General features: G+C 47.2%; 1 protein-coding gene across 1 annotated transcript in view; it reads left to right on the top strand.

Annotated features, from left to right (window-relative positions):
- LOC144610824 (dual oxidase 2-like) overlaps positions 1-16,931 on the top strand; it is a 92,569-nt gene that overhangs the window by 3,172 nt on the left and 72,466 nt on the right. Inside the window, exons 3-4 of the mRNA XM_078429749.1 lie at positions 1,645-1,722; positions 3,981-4,145. Of these exons, the coding sequence (XP_078285875.1) occupies positions 1,645-1,722; positions 3,981-4,145 (243 nt within the window). The remainder of the gene's footprint in view (positions 1-1,644; positions 1,723-3,980; positions 4,146-16,931) is intronic.

Here is a 16,931-nt window from a genome sequence, read left to right as displayed (position 1 = left end):
TGATTTTAGATGCTCAGCCATGATCATATTGAATGGCAGTGCCCGGCTCGAAGGGCCGAATGGCCTACTCCTATTTTTCTATGTTTCCATGTTATCCATGTTTCTAACAAATGGGAATCCATCATGGCAGGTGCAATGGCACAGCTTGTGGAGCTCTGGGTTCACAACCCCTGTGATGCAGGTTCAATGCCCATCTCCAACATGGTCCACATGGAGTTTGTGCTTCCTTCCTGCGATCTTACGGGATTCCTCTCGGCTCTTTAGCTTAGTCTAACATCATAGGGCAGCATGGTGGCGCAGCGGTAGAGTTGTTGCCTCAGAGTGTCAGACAGCCGGAGTCAATCCTGACTGCTGGTGCTGTCTATACGGAGTTTGCACGTTCTCCCTGTGACTGCGTGGATTTTCCGCAAGTGCAGTGTTTAGTTTATTGTTACTTTAGCGCCATTTCCACAGAGGCCTATTGCAGCCGTCGTCTCCATTCTGATCGTCCCGCGATCCGATGTCCCTCTCCTCGCCTGTCCCTCTTCATCCCTTGTTCCTCTGGGGGTGGGGGCGCCTCCTGCAGCCAAACTTGAGGGCGCGGAAGGTAAGACCGCCCCTAGTTCCTCTCACCGGGCCCTTTGTCCAGCGTCCACCATTGTCGCTGTCTCCCTCCACCCCCTCTCCAATTCCCAGTCCATGTGGTGAGCAGGAGCCGGGCTCAGTGGCCTTCCCTCTCCCAGAGCCGGGCCCGCAGTTGGAATACTGCCGGGCCCCAGGCAGCTGCAGGGCCTCCAGAGGCCCTCTCCACCGTCGGGGCCCTGAACTGCTTCCCTCCTCCGGTCCCTTTACCGTTCGACCCCCTCCTATCCAGTCCACGGGGTGAGCAGAGGCCAGGATCAGCAGAAACCTCTCCGGGCCGGTTCCCGTTGCCACGGCAACTGGCCGTGCCTATTGTCAGGCCTTTGGTACGGTGTCAACAGGGTTAATCATCCCCGGAGACAAGTTCTACTTTTAAATCCTTGAACAATTTAAAAGGGTTCTCGGCATGTTGATTTTAATTAGGGATTAGCCTGGGAATGGGGAAGCAATGGTATGGAGTAAGTATTTATTTACATGGAATCAGAGAAGCAAACATAATCATTGGTACAAAGACCAGGGCCTTGTGCCAGAAATGCCGTAACTAAGAGAACATCCAGAAACAAATACTTTTCAGTTAAACTTTGCTGGCACTTTTAAGAGGTTTTTTCAGTTTATGTGACTTTGCTGAGATTTGCAAACATTCACAAAGGCAAATAGTTAAGGAGTTGACTTCAGCAGTTTGCCATTTAAGATTAAAATGTACCTGAATTATAAAATTAGGTTTTCTGTCAGAGAAGAAATTTGGTTTATCAAATAATTTTGGAAAATATATAAAAATGCCATTGCAGCTTGTGTACAAACATGGATTTTATTGCTAAAGCACATTAATGACAAATATAGATCTATTATGACAATTTGTAGTTTAATGGTCATCATTGCCGACTGTGATATTTTTGTATTCCATGTTCATTTAATGAAGTATGTGTTTGAATATATATCTGAATCACTAAATCAGTCTTGTGTCTGAAATATATAGTCAAAGGATATTTTAAATGTTGACCATGTTGATTTGCATTGGATTAGTTGCCATTCTGAACTGGGAAATTCAGCGGTATGATGGATGGTACAACAATCTGGCCCATCACAGCAGGGGTACAGTCGGTAAGTAGTTCAGTCTAACTGCAAATGCCTCTCCAACAATGGGCGCTACGGTGGCGCAACGGTAGAGTTGCTGCCTTACAGCGCCAGAGACCCGGGCTCGATCCTGACCACGGGTGCTGTCTGCACAGAGTTTGCACGTTCTCCCCGTGACCTGCGTGGGTTTGCTCCGAGATCATCGGTTTCCTCCCACACTCCAAAGACGTGCAGATTAATCAGCTGCACGCGTGAAAATAATAAACATAAACCAAAAGCTAAACGTTAACCATTCCTTTTCATAGAAACATAGAAAATAGGTGCAGGAGGAGGCTATTCGGCCCTTCAAGCCAGCACCGCCATTCATTGTGATCTTGGCTGATCATCCACAATCAGTCACCTGTGCCCAACTTCTCCCCATATCCCTTGATTCCACCAACCCCCAGAGCTCTATCTAACTATATAAATGTAAATTGTCCCTCGTGTGTGTAGGATAGTGTTAACGTGCGGGGATGGCTCGTCGGTGTGGACTCGGTGGGCCGAAGGGCCTGTTTCCGTGCTGTATCTCTAAACTAAACTAAACTAAACAATGGTGCCATACAACATCTTGTCTAAATAGTGAGCATTTGCCTGAATGAATTCTCGGCAATAAGGTTTGTAGCAGATATCTGAAGAAGGGTCCCAACCCTAAAAGCTGTCTGCAATTTCCCTTCACTGATGCTGCCCAACCGGCTAAGCTCCTCCAGCACTTTGTCTTTTGCTCAAGATTCCGGCATCTGCAATTTTTTTTGTGTCTCCATTCGTAGCGTGCCGTTGGAAATATTCCTCTTCATAGTAAATGGAGTTGTGCAGGTACAATGTAGAAAATAAAGGAACTGCAGATGCTGGTTTACACTAAAGGACACAAAGTGCTGGAGTAATTCAGCGGGTCAGGCAGCATCTCATGAGAACATGGATAGACAATAAACAATAGACACTAGACAATAGGTGCAGGAGTAGGCCATTCAGGCCTTCGAGCCAGCACCGCCATTCACCATGATCATGGCTGATCATGCACAATCAGTACCCCGTTCCTGCCTTCTCCCCATATCCCTTGACTCCGCTATCATTAAGACCTCTATCCAGCTCTCTCTTGAAAGCATCCAGAGAATTGGCCTCCACTGCCTTCTGAGGCAGAGAATTCCACAGCTTCACAATCTCTGAGTGAAAAAGTTTTTCCTCATCTCCGTTCTAAATGGCCTACCCCTTATTCTTAAACTGTGGCCCCTGGTTCGGGACTTTCCCCAACATTGGGAAATTAGGTGACATTTTGGGTCGGGACCCTTCTTCAGATTTTTCAGAGTCTCCGACTACATTTTATCTCTGCATATGCCCACTCCTCTGACATCAGTCTGAAGAAGGGTCTTGACCCAAACCATCACACATTCCTTCTCTCCAGGGATGCTGCCTGTCCTGGTGAGTTACTCCAGCATTTTGTGTCTATCCACCTATCACTCGCTAGGCATTGATCATGGGCGATGATCAATTTTCCTCCTGGGATAAATAAAGTTCTACCATATCGTATCATATCTAAGATGTTCTCCTTTGAAATAACAGAGCACAAACTGTTCACAGTGCTTCAGGTGTGGCAGTTTCCACACCCTATACAATTGTGACAAATTCCCTTTCCTCTAAATTCCATGCAGTGTTCATTAATAGCCTATACAGAACATGGAACAGTATAGCACAGGAATAGGCCCTTCGGCCCACAATGTTTGTGCCGAACATGAAGATTAGTTAAACAAATCTCATCTGTCTGTACATGATCCATATCCCTCTATTCCCCAATAACTGGTATCATGAGAAAGGCAGAAAGTGAAGGATTAACTCAGCGGGTCAGACAGCATCTCTGGAGAGAATGGGACCGGTGATATTTTGGGTAGGGACTTCTTTAGACTGATCGTAGAAGGGGAGAGAAATCTGGTATCACGTGTGTTGATGCATTAAGAAGTTAGTTTTACCATTAGGCCACAAAGTGCTGAAATAACTCAATGGGTCAGGCAGCATCTCTGGAGAATGTGGATAGATGATGTTTCGGGTCGGACTGTTTCGGGTCGGACTTCTTCAGACTGTGATGCAGGGGAGGAAAGCTAGAAGAGAGAAGGGCAGGGTAAAGCCTAGCGAGTGATAGGTGGATACAGGGGGGTTGAGCGGCAGATAGTTGTACAAAGGCCAGAGATGAAAAGACATGTTTTTGCATTGATTTTCACAAGAAAACATGAAGTTGATTTTGTTTTTCCTTTCAGATTCCCCCTTCGTACGTCTGTTGCCTGCACGTTATTCTGATGGAGTTTACCAGGTTTTTCAGGAACCAGAGTTACCAAATCCACGCGAGATCAGCAATGTGGCGATGAAAGGAAACTCAGGAATACCGTGTGCCAAAAACCGAACTGTTCTGTTTGTCTACTTTGGTAAGCTGACTTGGAATCCTTAGAAAATTTTAGAATCGCAAGCATCTATTCAGATTTTTCTCTTGTAAAATAAACTTGATCTCTAAAACATTATCAGGATTCAAATTGAGGCACTTATTACAACAGCTAATACCAACAACGGATACTGAAATAGACTTAAACTAAAAGTAACAAAATAACTGCAGATGCTGGTACAAATCAAAGGTATTTATTCACAAAATGCTGGAGTAACTCAGCAGGTCAGGCAGCATCTCAGGAGAGAAGGAATGGGTGACGTTTCGGGTCGAGACCCTTCTTCAGACGAAGAAGGAATGGGTGATGTTTCGGGTCTTCTGAAGAAGGGTCTCGACCCGAAACATCACCCATTCCTTCTCTCCTGAGATGCTGCCTGACCTGCTGAGTTACTCCAGCATTTTGTGAATAAAACGTCACCCATTCCTTCTCTCCTGAGATGCTGCCTGACCTGCTGAGTTACTCCAGCATTTTGTGAATAAAATAAAAGTAATGCTAGATTACAAAAATAAACGCATTAACACAAAATGAAGGGGAAAACACAAAGTGCTGGAGTAACTCAAGGGGTCAGGCGGCTTCTATGGGGGGCTTGGGGTGATGGGCGACATGGTGGCGCAACGGTAGAGTCGCTGCCTTCCAGCGAATGCAGCGCCGGAGACCCGGGTTCAATTCTGACTACGGGTGCTGTCAGTACAGAGTTTGTACGTTCTCCCCGTGACCATGTGGGTTTTCTCCAAATGCGGTTTCCTCCCACACTCCAAAGGCGTACAGGTTTGTAGGTTAAAATTGTCGGTAAAAATTGTAAATAATGCCTAGTGGATAACGGAGTCAGGGGGTATGGGGAGAAGGCAGGAACAGGGTACTGATTGCGGATGATCAGCCATGATCACATTGAATGGCGGTGCTGGCTCGAAGGGCAGAATGGCCTCCTGCACCTATTGTCTATTGTCTATTGTACAATAATACACTGATAATAATAATAATAATAGTCAAGTCAAGTCAAGTCAATTTTATTTGTATAGCACATTTAAAAACAACCCACGTTGACCAAAGTGCTGTACATTTGATTAGGTTCCAATAGAAAAAAAGTGAAAACATACAGTAGCACGCAAACAGTTCACAGCGCCTCCTCAATGAGCCTCAAATGCTAGGGAGTAGAAATATGTTTTGAGCCTGGACTTAAAGGAGTCGATGGAGGGGGCAGTTCTGATGGGGAGAGGGATGCTGTTCCACAGTCTAGGAGCTGCAACCGCAAAAGCGCGGTCACCCCTGAGTTTAAGCCTAGACCGCGGGATAGTGAATAGCCCCAAGTCGGCCGATCTGAGGGACCTGGAGTTAGAGAGGGGGGTTAGAAGATTTTTGATGTAGGGGGGGGAGTGTCCATTTAGGGCTTTATACGTGAATAGGAGGAGCTTGAAGTTGATTCTGTACCGTACAGGGAGCCAGTGGAGAGAGGCCAGAATCGGGGTGATGTGGTTCCTTTTACGGGTACCCGTCAGGAGTCTCGCTGCGGCGTTTTGGACCAGTTGCAGGCGGGACAGGGAAGATTGGCTGATCCCAGTGTATAGGGAGTTGCAGTAGTCTAGGCGGGAGGAAATGAAAGCGTGAATGATTTTTTCTGTGTCGTCGAATTGGAGGAAAGGTTTGAATAGTGTACTAATAGTGCTAATCTTCAGGGACTGCTGGTCGGCATGGACTCAGTGGGCCAAAGAGCCTGTTTCTGCACTGCATCTCTAAATATTGTTGACAGGGATTTTTAATGGAATGTATAAGGTGTGACTCTTTTATCAGTTTCGGCTCAGTTAACCATATTCACTTGTTCCCGAATTGGAAGTTGAGATGATTTAATCACACTTCAGACACTTGAAGATAACCAATCTAGGTTGGCTCAGAGACTGTTGCCTCTCCCAATTGAATGTAAACTTCACGGAACAGTGTTTTGGAAAAGAATTGGTGGTTCCTGGATAATAACAACTGGAATGTTATAAATAGGTGGGGTGATTTCACAATCACTGCCCGAGACATAGATATGTCTAAAATAGCTGTGATCACGGTCTGAGGTGGTACTGCAACCTGATGTTGTTCCTGCTTGGATATTTCTTGAAAAAGAAACAAAGTGCTGGAGTAACTCAGCGGGCCAGGCAGCATCTCTGGAGAACATGGATAGGTGACGTTTCACAGAGTGCTGGAGTAACTCAGCGGATCAGGCAGCATCTCTGGAGAACATGGATAGGTGACGTTTCACAGAGTGCTGGAGTAACTCAGCGGGTCAGGCAGCATCTCTGGAGAACATGGATAGGTGACGTTTCACAGAGTGCTGGAGTAACTCAGCGGGTCAGGCAGCATCTGTGGAGAACATGGATAGGTGACGTTTCACAGAGTGCTGGAGTAACTCAGCGGGTCAGGCAGCATTTCTGGAGAACATGGATAGGTGACGTTTCACAGAGTGCTAGAGTAACTCAGCGGGTCAGGCAGCATCTCTGGAGGACATGGATAGGTGACGTTTCACAGAGTGCTGGAGTAACTCAGCGGGTCAGGCAGCATCTCTGGAGAACATGGATAGGTGACGTTTCACAGAGTGCTGGAGTAACTCAGCGGGTCAGGCAGCATCTGTGGAGAACATGGATAGGTGACGTTTCACAGAGTGCTGGAGTAACTCAGCAGGTCAGGCAGCATCTCTGGAGAACATGGATAGGTGACGTTTCACAGAGTGCTGGAGTAACTCAGCGGATCAGGCAGCATCTCTGGAGAACATGGATAGGTGACGTTTCACAGAGTGCTGGAGTAACTCAGCGGGTCAGGCAGCATCTCTGGAGGACATGGATAGGTGACGTTTCGGTTCAGTAACGCTTCTTCAGATTGTAGTAGGGGGGAGAAAGCTGGAAGAGAGATGGGGGCAAGACAAATCCTGGCAAGCGATAGGTGGATACAGGTGGAGTGGAGGAGGGGGTAAGCAGCAGGAACAGGGGGAGGAGTGAGGCAGGGTCTCCAGCAACCCCCATCGGAGGGGTGAAAAGGTATACCTTGAGGACATTTTGTTGCAGCTATTTGGTTATGAGATCACATCAATAACGTAAGATCATTATTTGCCCCTTACATCAAATTTTCTATGTTTCTTATAATTTTATACACTTAAAAATGAACTTTCCCCTCAGTGTTTATAGCGTTAAAAAAATAATTTTCTGGCCCTGGCAACAACCTCATAAATCTTTTGTGCACACTTTTGAATTTCACTGCATCCTCCCTGCTTTACAGAAACCAGAACTGTACATGGCCTAAACTGTACTCGGTACTCTTTATTGACGGTCTAGATCTTGATTTCAAATCTCTCTCATCACTTCCTGCAAGGATCTACATGAAGCCTTTTGAAGTGTAAGGAAGGAACTGCAGATGCTCCTTTAAAATGTAGATACAAAATGCTGGAGTAACTCAGCGGGACAGGCAGCAACTCTGGAGAGAAGGAATGGGTGATGTTTCGGGTCGAGACCCTTCTTCAGACTGGTCAGGGATAAGGGAAACGAGAGATATAGACGATGATGTGGAGAGATAAAGAACAATGAATGAATATGCAAAAAAGTAACGATGATAAAGGCAATAGGCCATTGTTAGCTGGTTGTTGGGTGAAAACGAGAAGCTGGTGCGACTTGGGTGGGGTGAAGGATAGAGAGAGAGAGGGAATGCCGGAGATACCTGATGTTAGCGAAATCAATATTCATACGTCACCCATTCTCTCCAGAGATGCTGCCTGTCCCGCTGAGTTACTCCAGCATTTTGTGTCTGTGCCTTTTCAGGTCATCCGGAAGCCTTGTTAACCACAATATTTATAAATGCTGATTGAGAGGTTTTGTAGGCATGTCCTCAGAGATCTTCCTTGTAGTGCTTAGTGTTCAACTATGTAACATGCATTCCAATACTGAACGCCCTCTGCAAGTGCATTATTATTTACTGCTGAGAAAGAACAAAAAGGTGTAGAGAGGTGTAGGAAAGAACACCGAAGATAGACACACGAGTACCTCAGCGGGACTGGCAGCATCTCTGGAGAAAAGGAATAGGTGACGTTTCGGTTCGAGACCCTTCTTCAGCTGGTTAGAGAGTTGCGGGTTGAATCAGCTGAAGGTACGGCTGATAAAGATGGAATATAAAATATTCAGTGGAGGTAAAAGAATTTGAAGACTGCCCCACTTAGGCGATTGTTTAGGCGACTACAGGTGACTAGGCTGTCACCACACGGTCGCCGGGGTGTCGCCTGTACGGTCGTGAGTCGTCTCCAAAGAGTCGTAGCGTTTTTCTGGTCGCCGCTGGATTTTAAAATGTTTAAACATTTTCGGCGACTGTTGGTTTAACGCCAATGATCGTAGCTTGACGTCTCCTGATGGGGGCGCTGTCGTAGGTTGTCGCCAGGTGACGTAGGTTGTCGCCGGTGCTGACTTCGGTGAATTCCATTGGCGACGACCTACGTCAACCGGCGACAGGGACCGGCGTCAAAACCGGAGGTGAAAATGACGTGAATTGCCTTCAGTTGTCGCCGACACGGTCGTAGCTTGTCGCGGGTGGACGTAGGTTGACTTCGGTTGTCGTAGGTTGTCACCTGTGTGGTCGTAGGTTGTTGTAGGTGCAGTCGTAGGTGGACGTCCTAAGTCGCGACGACTGGGTCGCCGGTTGTCGGTAGCTTGACGTAGCTTGACGTCGACTAGGTGGTAGGTTGTTGTAGCTTGTTGTAGACATTGTCATGGGAGGGGGGTCCAGTCGCCGGTTTTTAGCCGACCTGCTACGACTATGACAGTCGCCAGCAGTCGCCTAAAAAATCGCCTAAGTGGGACAGGCCGTTTAGTGAGTTATAGAGCTGGAAGAGGTTATGGTGGAAAGGAAGGATGTGGCCATTGAAAGATTTAAGAACAAATGTGCAAAGTTTTTCAAATGAAGATCGTGCTTCACTGAGTGATTGTTGACACAGATTTTTAATGGAATGTTCTGTAGAAGGTGTGACTCTAGTATCAATGTTGGCGCAGTTATCATGTTCACTTGTTTCTGAATTGGAAGTTGAGAGGTTTGAATCACATTTCAGACACTTGAGGATGAGAATCTAGGGACGATTGCCTCTCCTAGTTATAGAGTCACAGAGTGATACCGTGTGGAAACAAGCCCTTCGGCCCATCCAACCTGCACCGGCCAACATGCCCCAGCTACACTAGTCCCACCTGTCTGCGTTTGGTTTACATAGAAAAGGTTTCTTAATAGTGCTTCACTGTGTGATTGTGTGTGTGTGTGTGTGTGTGTGTGTGTGTGAGCACTCATAGGAACTATGGGTGGACAGGATAATAGCAGTCGGGACATCTGCCCAAAATGGCACTCAAAGTCACAGTCAACACGTAGAGCTGTATAGCCTTTCTCATACCCCTTCCAAAGATGTAAAATTTAGAAGAGCACAGCACCAGAGCAGGCCCTTCACCCCACAATGTCCTGAATTACTATCTATCTCATCGAGGACCCTCAAACTATCTTTGATCGGACTTTGCTGGCTTTACCTTGCACTAAACATCATTCCCTTTTCATGTATATGTACACCGCGAATACCTCGATTGTAATGTAAGAAAATAACTGCAGATGCTGGTACAAATCGAAGGTATTTATTTCACAAAATGCTGGAGTAACTCAGCAGGTCAGGCAGCATCTCGGGAGAGAAGGAATGAAATACCTCGATTGTAATCACGCGTAGTCTTTCCACTTGCTGATTCGCACGCAACAAATGTACCTTGGTACACGTGACAATAAAATAAACTGAACTGAAACAGAAACTGAGCTGAAACAATGTCCATGGTGAACATGATGCCAAGACCAACTCATGTCTACCTGCACATAATCCATATCCCTCCATTCCCTGCATATCCGCTGTGCTCAACCAAAAGTCTCTAAAATGCCACAGTTGCATTTGCCTTCACCACCATCCCTGGCAGCATGTTACAGGCACCACCATCCTCTGTGATAATAATGTGCCCCTTGCATCTCCATTAAACCTGGGATGGCAGGACTTTCATATGAAGAAAGACTGGATAGACTCGGCTTGTACTCGCTGGAATTTAGAAGATTGAGGGGGGATCTTATACAAACTTACAAAATTCTTAAGGGGTTGGACAGGCTAGATGCAGGAAGATTGTTCCCGATGTTGGGGAAGTCCAGAACAAGGGGTCACAGTTTAAGGATAAGGGGGAAGTCTTTTAGGACCGAGATGAGAACGTTTTTTTTCACACAGAGAGTGATGAATCTGTGGAATTCTCTGCCACAGAAGGTAGTTGAGGCCAGTTCATTGGCTATATTTAAGAGGGAGTTAGATGTGGCCCTTGTGGCTAAAGGGATCAGGGGGTATGGAGAGAAGGCAGGTACGGGATACTGAGTTGGATGATCAGCCATGATCATATTGAATGGCGGTGCGTACAGGCTCGAAGGGCCGAATGGCCTACTCCTGCACCTATTTTCTATGTTTCTATGTTTCTATGTAAACCTTGCCCCTCTCATCTATGTCCTTGAGTAGTTGATATTCCCACTCTCGGATAAACATTCTGACTGTCACGTTACATGGTTGTCTGCAAGAGAGATTTGAAGGCGCTCGACATGGATGTGGAGTCCTGGGAGAGCCTTGCAGCTGACCGCACGAGGTGGAGAGGTACCCTGAACCAACATCTCAAAACGGGGGAAGAGACACTGATGAACGCAGCGGCAGACAAGCGGGCACGCAGACAGGAGCGCGGCAACTTCAACAGACCGGAGACCGCACACAAATGTGACCTTTGCCACAGAGACTGCATTGGTCTCTTCAGCCACAAGCAACGCTGCTCTAGCCGAGGTGTGGAGCAATCAGCCAACTAGGATGCATCACCCATGGTCAGCCATGACCGAGGGGGCCTAAGGACTGTCACTATTGAACTCAATTGAGTCTAACACAATCTATGTGGGAAGCAGTATATTATTTGTGTGAATTGAATGAATTCTGTACCAAGTGATTATATAACCAAACACTGCAAGTACCAGAGGATTTGTTACCAATTCTGTCTCATGTAAATGTCATTAGTCTGTAAGGTCAACCACAAACTAGATGATGTATTATATATTCTGGTATTGTAGTATAGTGGTTAGGTTACTGAACTAATAGGCATTGCTTCATTAGATTCATCAGCCTTGATTGAATGGTGGAGTAGACTTGATGGGCCGAAGGGCCTAATTATGCTCCTGTCAGTTAATACCTTATGAACTTATCAAACATGAAACCATTAGATTTTGTAATAGCCCATGTGGTTCACTAATGTTCTTTGGGGAAGCTAATATGAGACTCCAGACTCCACCAGTATCATTGAATGTTCAGTTGTGACAATAAATGCCATTGTTGGCAGTAACATGACTAAATAAAGACCCTTCTGAACTAGCTTATGATATCAAACATTTTGAAATTTCTAATTTAAAGTGGAATACCAAAAGAACTTTTACGATCATGTCAGAACCAGTTCTCCTGGTTCTCTGGCTAATATCCATCCTTAAACAACTCCACCAAATGTTATCTTATCGTCAACTGGAAGATATTGCGTGAATAATTAGAATGTTATTTGCCCTTACAGAATACAGAATACAGAGCTTTATTTGTCATTCGGTACCGAGGTACCGAACGAAATTACGTTACCAGCAGTCACACAAAAAAAAGAAACACAAGACACATAACCCCAACACAAACATCCATCACAGTGACTCCAAACACCCCCTCACTGTGATGGAGGCAACAAAACTTCCGCTCTCTTCCCCACGCCCAAGTCCCCGCGGCCGAACCGCACCGGGCGCTGAAACATCCCGCGGCCGAGCCGGGCGATGGAAGGCCCCGCGGCCGTACCGTGCGCAGCTAAGTCCCGCGGCCGAGCCGGGCGATGGAAGGCCCCGCGGCCGAGCCGCACCAGCGATGTAAAGTCCCGCGGCCGAGCCGCACCAGCGATGTAAAGTCCCGCGGCCGAGTCGAGCCGCGCCGGGCGATGTTAGGTCCCGCGGCCGAGCCGCACTGGGCGATGGAAGGCCCCGCGGCCGAGCCGCACCAGCGATGTAAAGTCCCGCGGCCGAGCCGAGCCGCGCCGGGCGATGTTAGGTCCCGCGGCCGAGCCGCACCGGGCGATGGAAGGCCCCGCGGCCGAGCCGCACCAGTGATGTAAAGTCCTGCGGCCGAGCCGCGCCAGGCGATGGAAGGCCCCGCGGCCGAGCCGCGCCGGGCGATGGAAGGCCCCGCGGCCGAGCCGCACCTGGCGCTGAACCATCCCGCGGCCGTACCGGGCGATGGAAGGCCTCGTGGCCGAGCCGCACCGGGCACTGTTAAGTCCAGCGGCCGAGCCGCACCGGGCGATGGAAGGCCCCGCAGGCGATGAAAGGCCCCGCGTTTAAAAATTTTTTTTAAGCGCAAACGGAGATACGACTCGGAAAGGGTCGCATCTCCGTTGAGGAAGAGATTTTTTTAAAGGTTTCCCCCACCCCCCCACCACCCCCCCCCCCCCCCCCCCCCCCCCCCCCCCACATATACACAGCTAAAGATAGGCTATTTCATACATCTAACACTAACAAATAGACAAAGAAAGAAGAAAGACAAACAGACTGCCGGCGAGCGAGCCGCAGCTGCAGGGCAGCGCCGCCATATTCCTTCCAAAGGAATTAAGGTGACGTGCACATTTCTGGTGTTTTCTACATTTTTCTAAAAGTTGATTGTCTCGATCTTTACGCCTGAGGTTTAGCAGATGTTGAAAATGATTGACCACAAAGATATTTATTTCACAAAATACTGGAGTAACTCAACAGGTCAGGCAGCATCTCAGGAGAGAAGGAATTGGGTGACGTTTCGGGTCGAGACCCTTCTTCAGACCACAAAGATACTCAGTTCCTAAGAAAAGGTTCCTCTTTCTTGGTAAAGGGACTAATGTAGCGATCTGTGCTCGATAAAACACATTATCAAACATGAGTAGCCAAACACATGGAGAAATCTCCCAACCAACAAACCAGGACATAGGATTAAGATGAAGGGGAAAAGAGGGGTAACTTTTTCACACAAAGGCTGGTGGGTGTATGGAACGAGCTGCCAGAGGCAGGTTCTATTGCAAAGTTTAAGAAACATTTAGACAGGTACACGGATAGGATATGGGCCAAACGCAGGCAGGTGGGATGAGTATAGATGGGACATGTTGGTCAGCTTGGGCAAGTTGGGCCAATGGGCCTGTTGGCTCTATGGCTCTATATCATAGCATGTACAACTGCAACATAACATCCCAACTTCTACACTCAATGCCCTTATAGTTGAAGGCTGGCATAGCAAAAGCCCCTTTCGGTACCCTGTCCACCTACGACACCATTCTCACAGACAATGTACTTGCATTCCTAGATCCATCTATTCCATTACACTCCCCAACGTTTTTTTATATTTATAAATGTGCACTGGAACATTGCTTTTATGGATCTCCCTTGCATGAGAATGTCATTAACGAGTAATTGCCTTCCATGTCATAGACAATAGACAATAGGCGCAGGAGTAGGCCATTCAGCCCTTCGAGCCAGCACCGCCATTCAATGCGATCATGGCTGATCACTCTCAATCAGTACCCCGTTCCTGCCTTCTCCCCATACCCCCTCACTCCGCTATCCTTAAGAGCTCTATAAACTGTCTGGACTTAGAAATTGATATCCATTCCTGCAAAGGGGTAGAAGGGGGATCTGCAGGTCCTGGTATTCTCATGTGCTTGCCATCCATGTCATTCCGGCATGGTCTCGGAGATGGTCAATGGAGCAAGGCTGGGTGGAGAATGTTGTCTTTGGCTTGTGGTTCTCAATGCTCTTCACGTCTGGTATTGGGTCTGGATCTATCGTTGGAGTCACTTGATAGAAATTAGTCAAACACTATGTCAGAGAGTCATACAGCACAGAAACACCTTCTGACCCACCAGCCCTATATTAATCACATTTTTTATTCTGTCCACACTCTCATGAATCTTCCACTATATTATGGTCAAAATGTCATAAAGAAAAGGAGTAGAATTAGACCATTTGGCCCATCAAGTCTACTCTGCCATTCAATCATGGCTGATCTATCTCTCCCTCCTAAACCCATTCTCCTGCTGTCTCACCATAACAATAGACAACAGGTGCAGGAGTAGGCCATTCGGCCCTTCGAGCCTGCACCACCATTCAATGTGATCATGGCTGATCATTCTCAATCAGTACCCCATTCCTGCCTTCTCCCCATACCCCCTGACTCCGCTATCCTTAAGAGCTCTATCTAGCTCTCTCTTAACCTCTGACGCCTGTACTAATCAAGAATCTATCTATCTCTGCCTTAAAAATATCCACTGACTTGGTCTCCACAGCCTTCTGTGGCAAAGAATTCCACAGATTTACCACCTTCGGACTAAAGATTCCACCTCTCATGCACACGAGGGGCAATTTTCAGCAGTCATCTAACCTCTCTCTCTCTCCTTCCCTTTCTCTCCATCCGTCCCCACCTTGTGCTCCTGCGAGCTTCACTGTCCTCCTGATTGATTTACTGTTTGTATCCCCCGTTATCACCTTCCCTTCAGCCAACAATGAACCATTGTACATTTCCTTGATTTGTCCTCACGTGCTCTGTGCACCCTTCCACATCTCCCTCTGATTCTCAGTCTGAAGAAGGGTCTTGACCCGATACCTCACCCATTCCTTCTCTCCAGAGATGCTGCCTGACCCGCCGAGTTACTCCAGCATTTTGTGTCCATCTGGGGTGTAAACCAGCATCTGTAGTTCTCTTCCTACACATCTATCCAACCAAGTCAATCTCCCCCACCACACACTCTACACTGACAAACTGCATCACTGAAATAAAATCTTGGCTTCAATCAAATTTCCTCAAACTCAATTGCAACAAATCTGAAATCATCATCATTGGTCCAAAAACGCTCACCAAATCCACCCAAAACTTCATCCTCAATATTGATGGTCTCCCAGTATCCACCTCACCTCACATCCGGAATCTTGGAATCATCTTTGATCAAACCCTCTCCTTCGACAAACACATCAAACACATCACAAAGACAGCCTTCTTCCACCTCAAAAACATTGCTCGTCTCTGTCCATCCCTCTCCTCCACAGCTGCAGAAACCCTCATCCACGCCTTCATCACCTCCCGTCTGGACTACTGCAACAGCCTCCTCTATGGCGCACCCTCAAAAATCATCAGTAAATTTCAATACATTCAAAACTCCGCTGCCCGTCTACTCACCCACACCCCGATCCGTGACCATATCACCCCCGTCCTTTATAAACTCCACTGGCTCCCCATCCCCCAGAGAATCCAGTACAAAATCCTCCTCATAACCTACAAAGCCCTCCATAACCTGGCCCCATCCTACCTGACCGACCTCCTCCACAGACACACTCCCACCTGCACCCTCCGCTCTGCTGCTGCCAATCTCCTATCCCCCCACATCCGGACCAAACTCAGATCCTGGGGGGACAGGGCTTTCTCCATCGCTGCTCCCACCCTATGGAACTCACTACCCCAAACCGTTAGAGACTCCTCCACACTCACCACATTCAAAACATCGCTGAAGTCTCACCTGTTCAGTACTGCCTTCAACCACTGAAGGTCACCTCACCTTCTGTCTCCTTTCGCTGTTCGTTTATTTATTTACTTATTTATCTATTTATTCATTTCCCTATGTTCTCTAAATCTCTGTAAAGCGTCTTTGAGTATATGAAAAGCGCTATATAAATAAAATACATTATTATTATTATTATTATTATTATTATCTGTGGGACAGAGAGGAAACTGAACGTGCAAACGCCACACAGACAGCGTCCGAAGTCAGAATTGAACCCAGGTCTCTGGTACTGTTAGGGAGCGGCTCCACTAACAATGCAACTGTGCCACATAATTAAATGTCACGATTGTCAATGACTGTACCATTAATGGATCATGAGATTATCAGGGCAAGAAGTGATGGCTCAGATGACCTGTTTTAGTGTGACCATTCCTTTATTTGAACATCAGTGATGATAAATTTGTCCTTTGTTCCACAAGAAACAATGGGAGTCCATTGACGGTCAATAGAAATATCGTAACAAACTGCAATCAAACTCATTCGTATCCAATAGTTTGCAGAATCATACCAGCTCTATGCGAGTGGAACCAGCTAGTTCCCAATCCCAAGTCCTTTCCCAATGCCCCATTGAAATATTGATCCACCTCAGTTTTTAAATGCCACTAGACCAAGTGGATCTGTAGGGCCCCAAACGTTCCTACATTGGTGCAGCACCCTTTCCTCTCCCCCTCCCCCTCCCCGCCCTCCCCCTCCCCCTCCCTCCCCCTCCCTCCCTCCCCCCCCTCCACCCTCCCTCCTCTCCCCCTCAATTTACCCAGTCAATTAACCTACATACCTGTACGTCTTTGGAGTGTGGGAGGAAACCGAAGATCTCGGAGAAAACCCACGCAGGTCACGGGGAGAACGTACAAACTCCTTACAGTACAGCACCCGTAGTCAGGATCGAACCTGAGTCTCCGGCGCTGCATTCGCTGTAAAGCAGCAACTCTACCGCTGCGCTACCGTACCGTACCGTACCGTGCACTCAAACGTAGCTTCTCATCTCACTTGTGGTTCTTTTGCTTTTTGCCTTTCTAAGTCCTCTGTTTCTCTTCTATTTCACCAGCAATGTTATCTTTATTTGTAAGAGAATAAATAGACCCAAGAAACAAGAAACAGCGGATGCTGAAATCTTGAGTAGGAAACAAAGGAA

Source organism: Rhinoraja longicauda, chromosome 38 (assembly GCF_053455715.1).
Source record: "Rhinoraja longicauda isolate Sanriku21f chromosome 38, sRhiLon1.1, whole genome shotgun sequence".
NCBI classification, from domain to species: domain Eukaryota; kingdom Metazoa; phylum Chordata; class Chondrichthyes; order Rajiformes; family Arhynchobatidae; genus Rhinoraja; species Rhinoraja longicauda.
The sequence above is the reverse complement of the archived record's forward strand: the minus strand, read 5'-3'. Positions and strand labels throughout refer to the sequence as shown.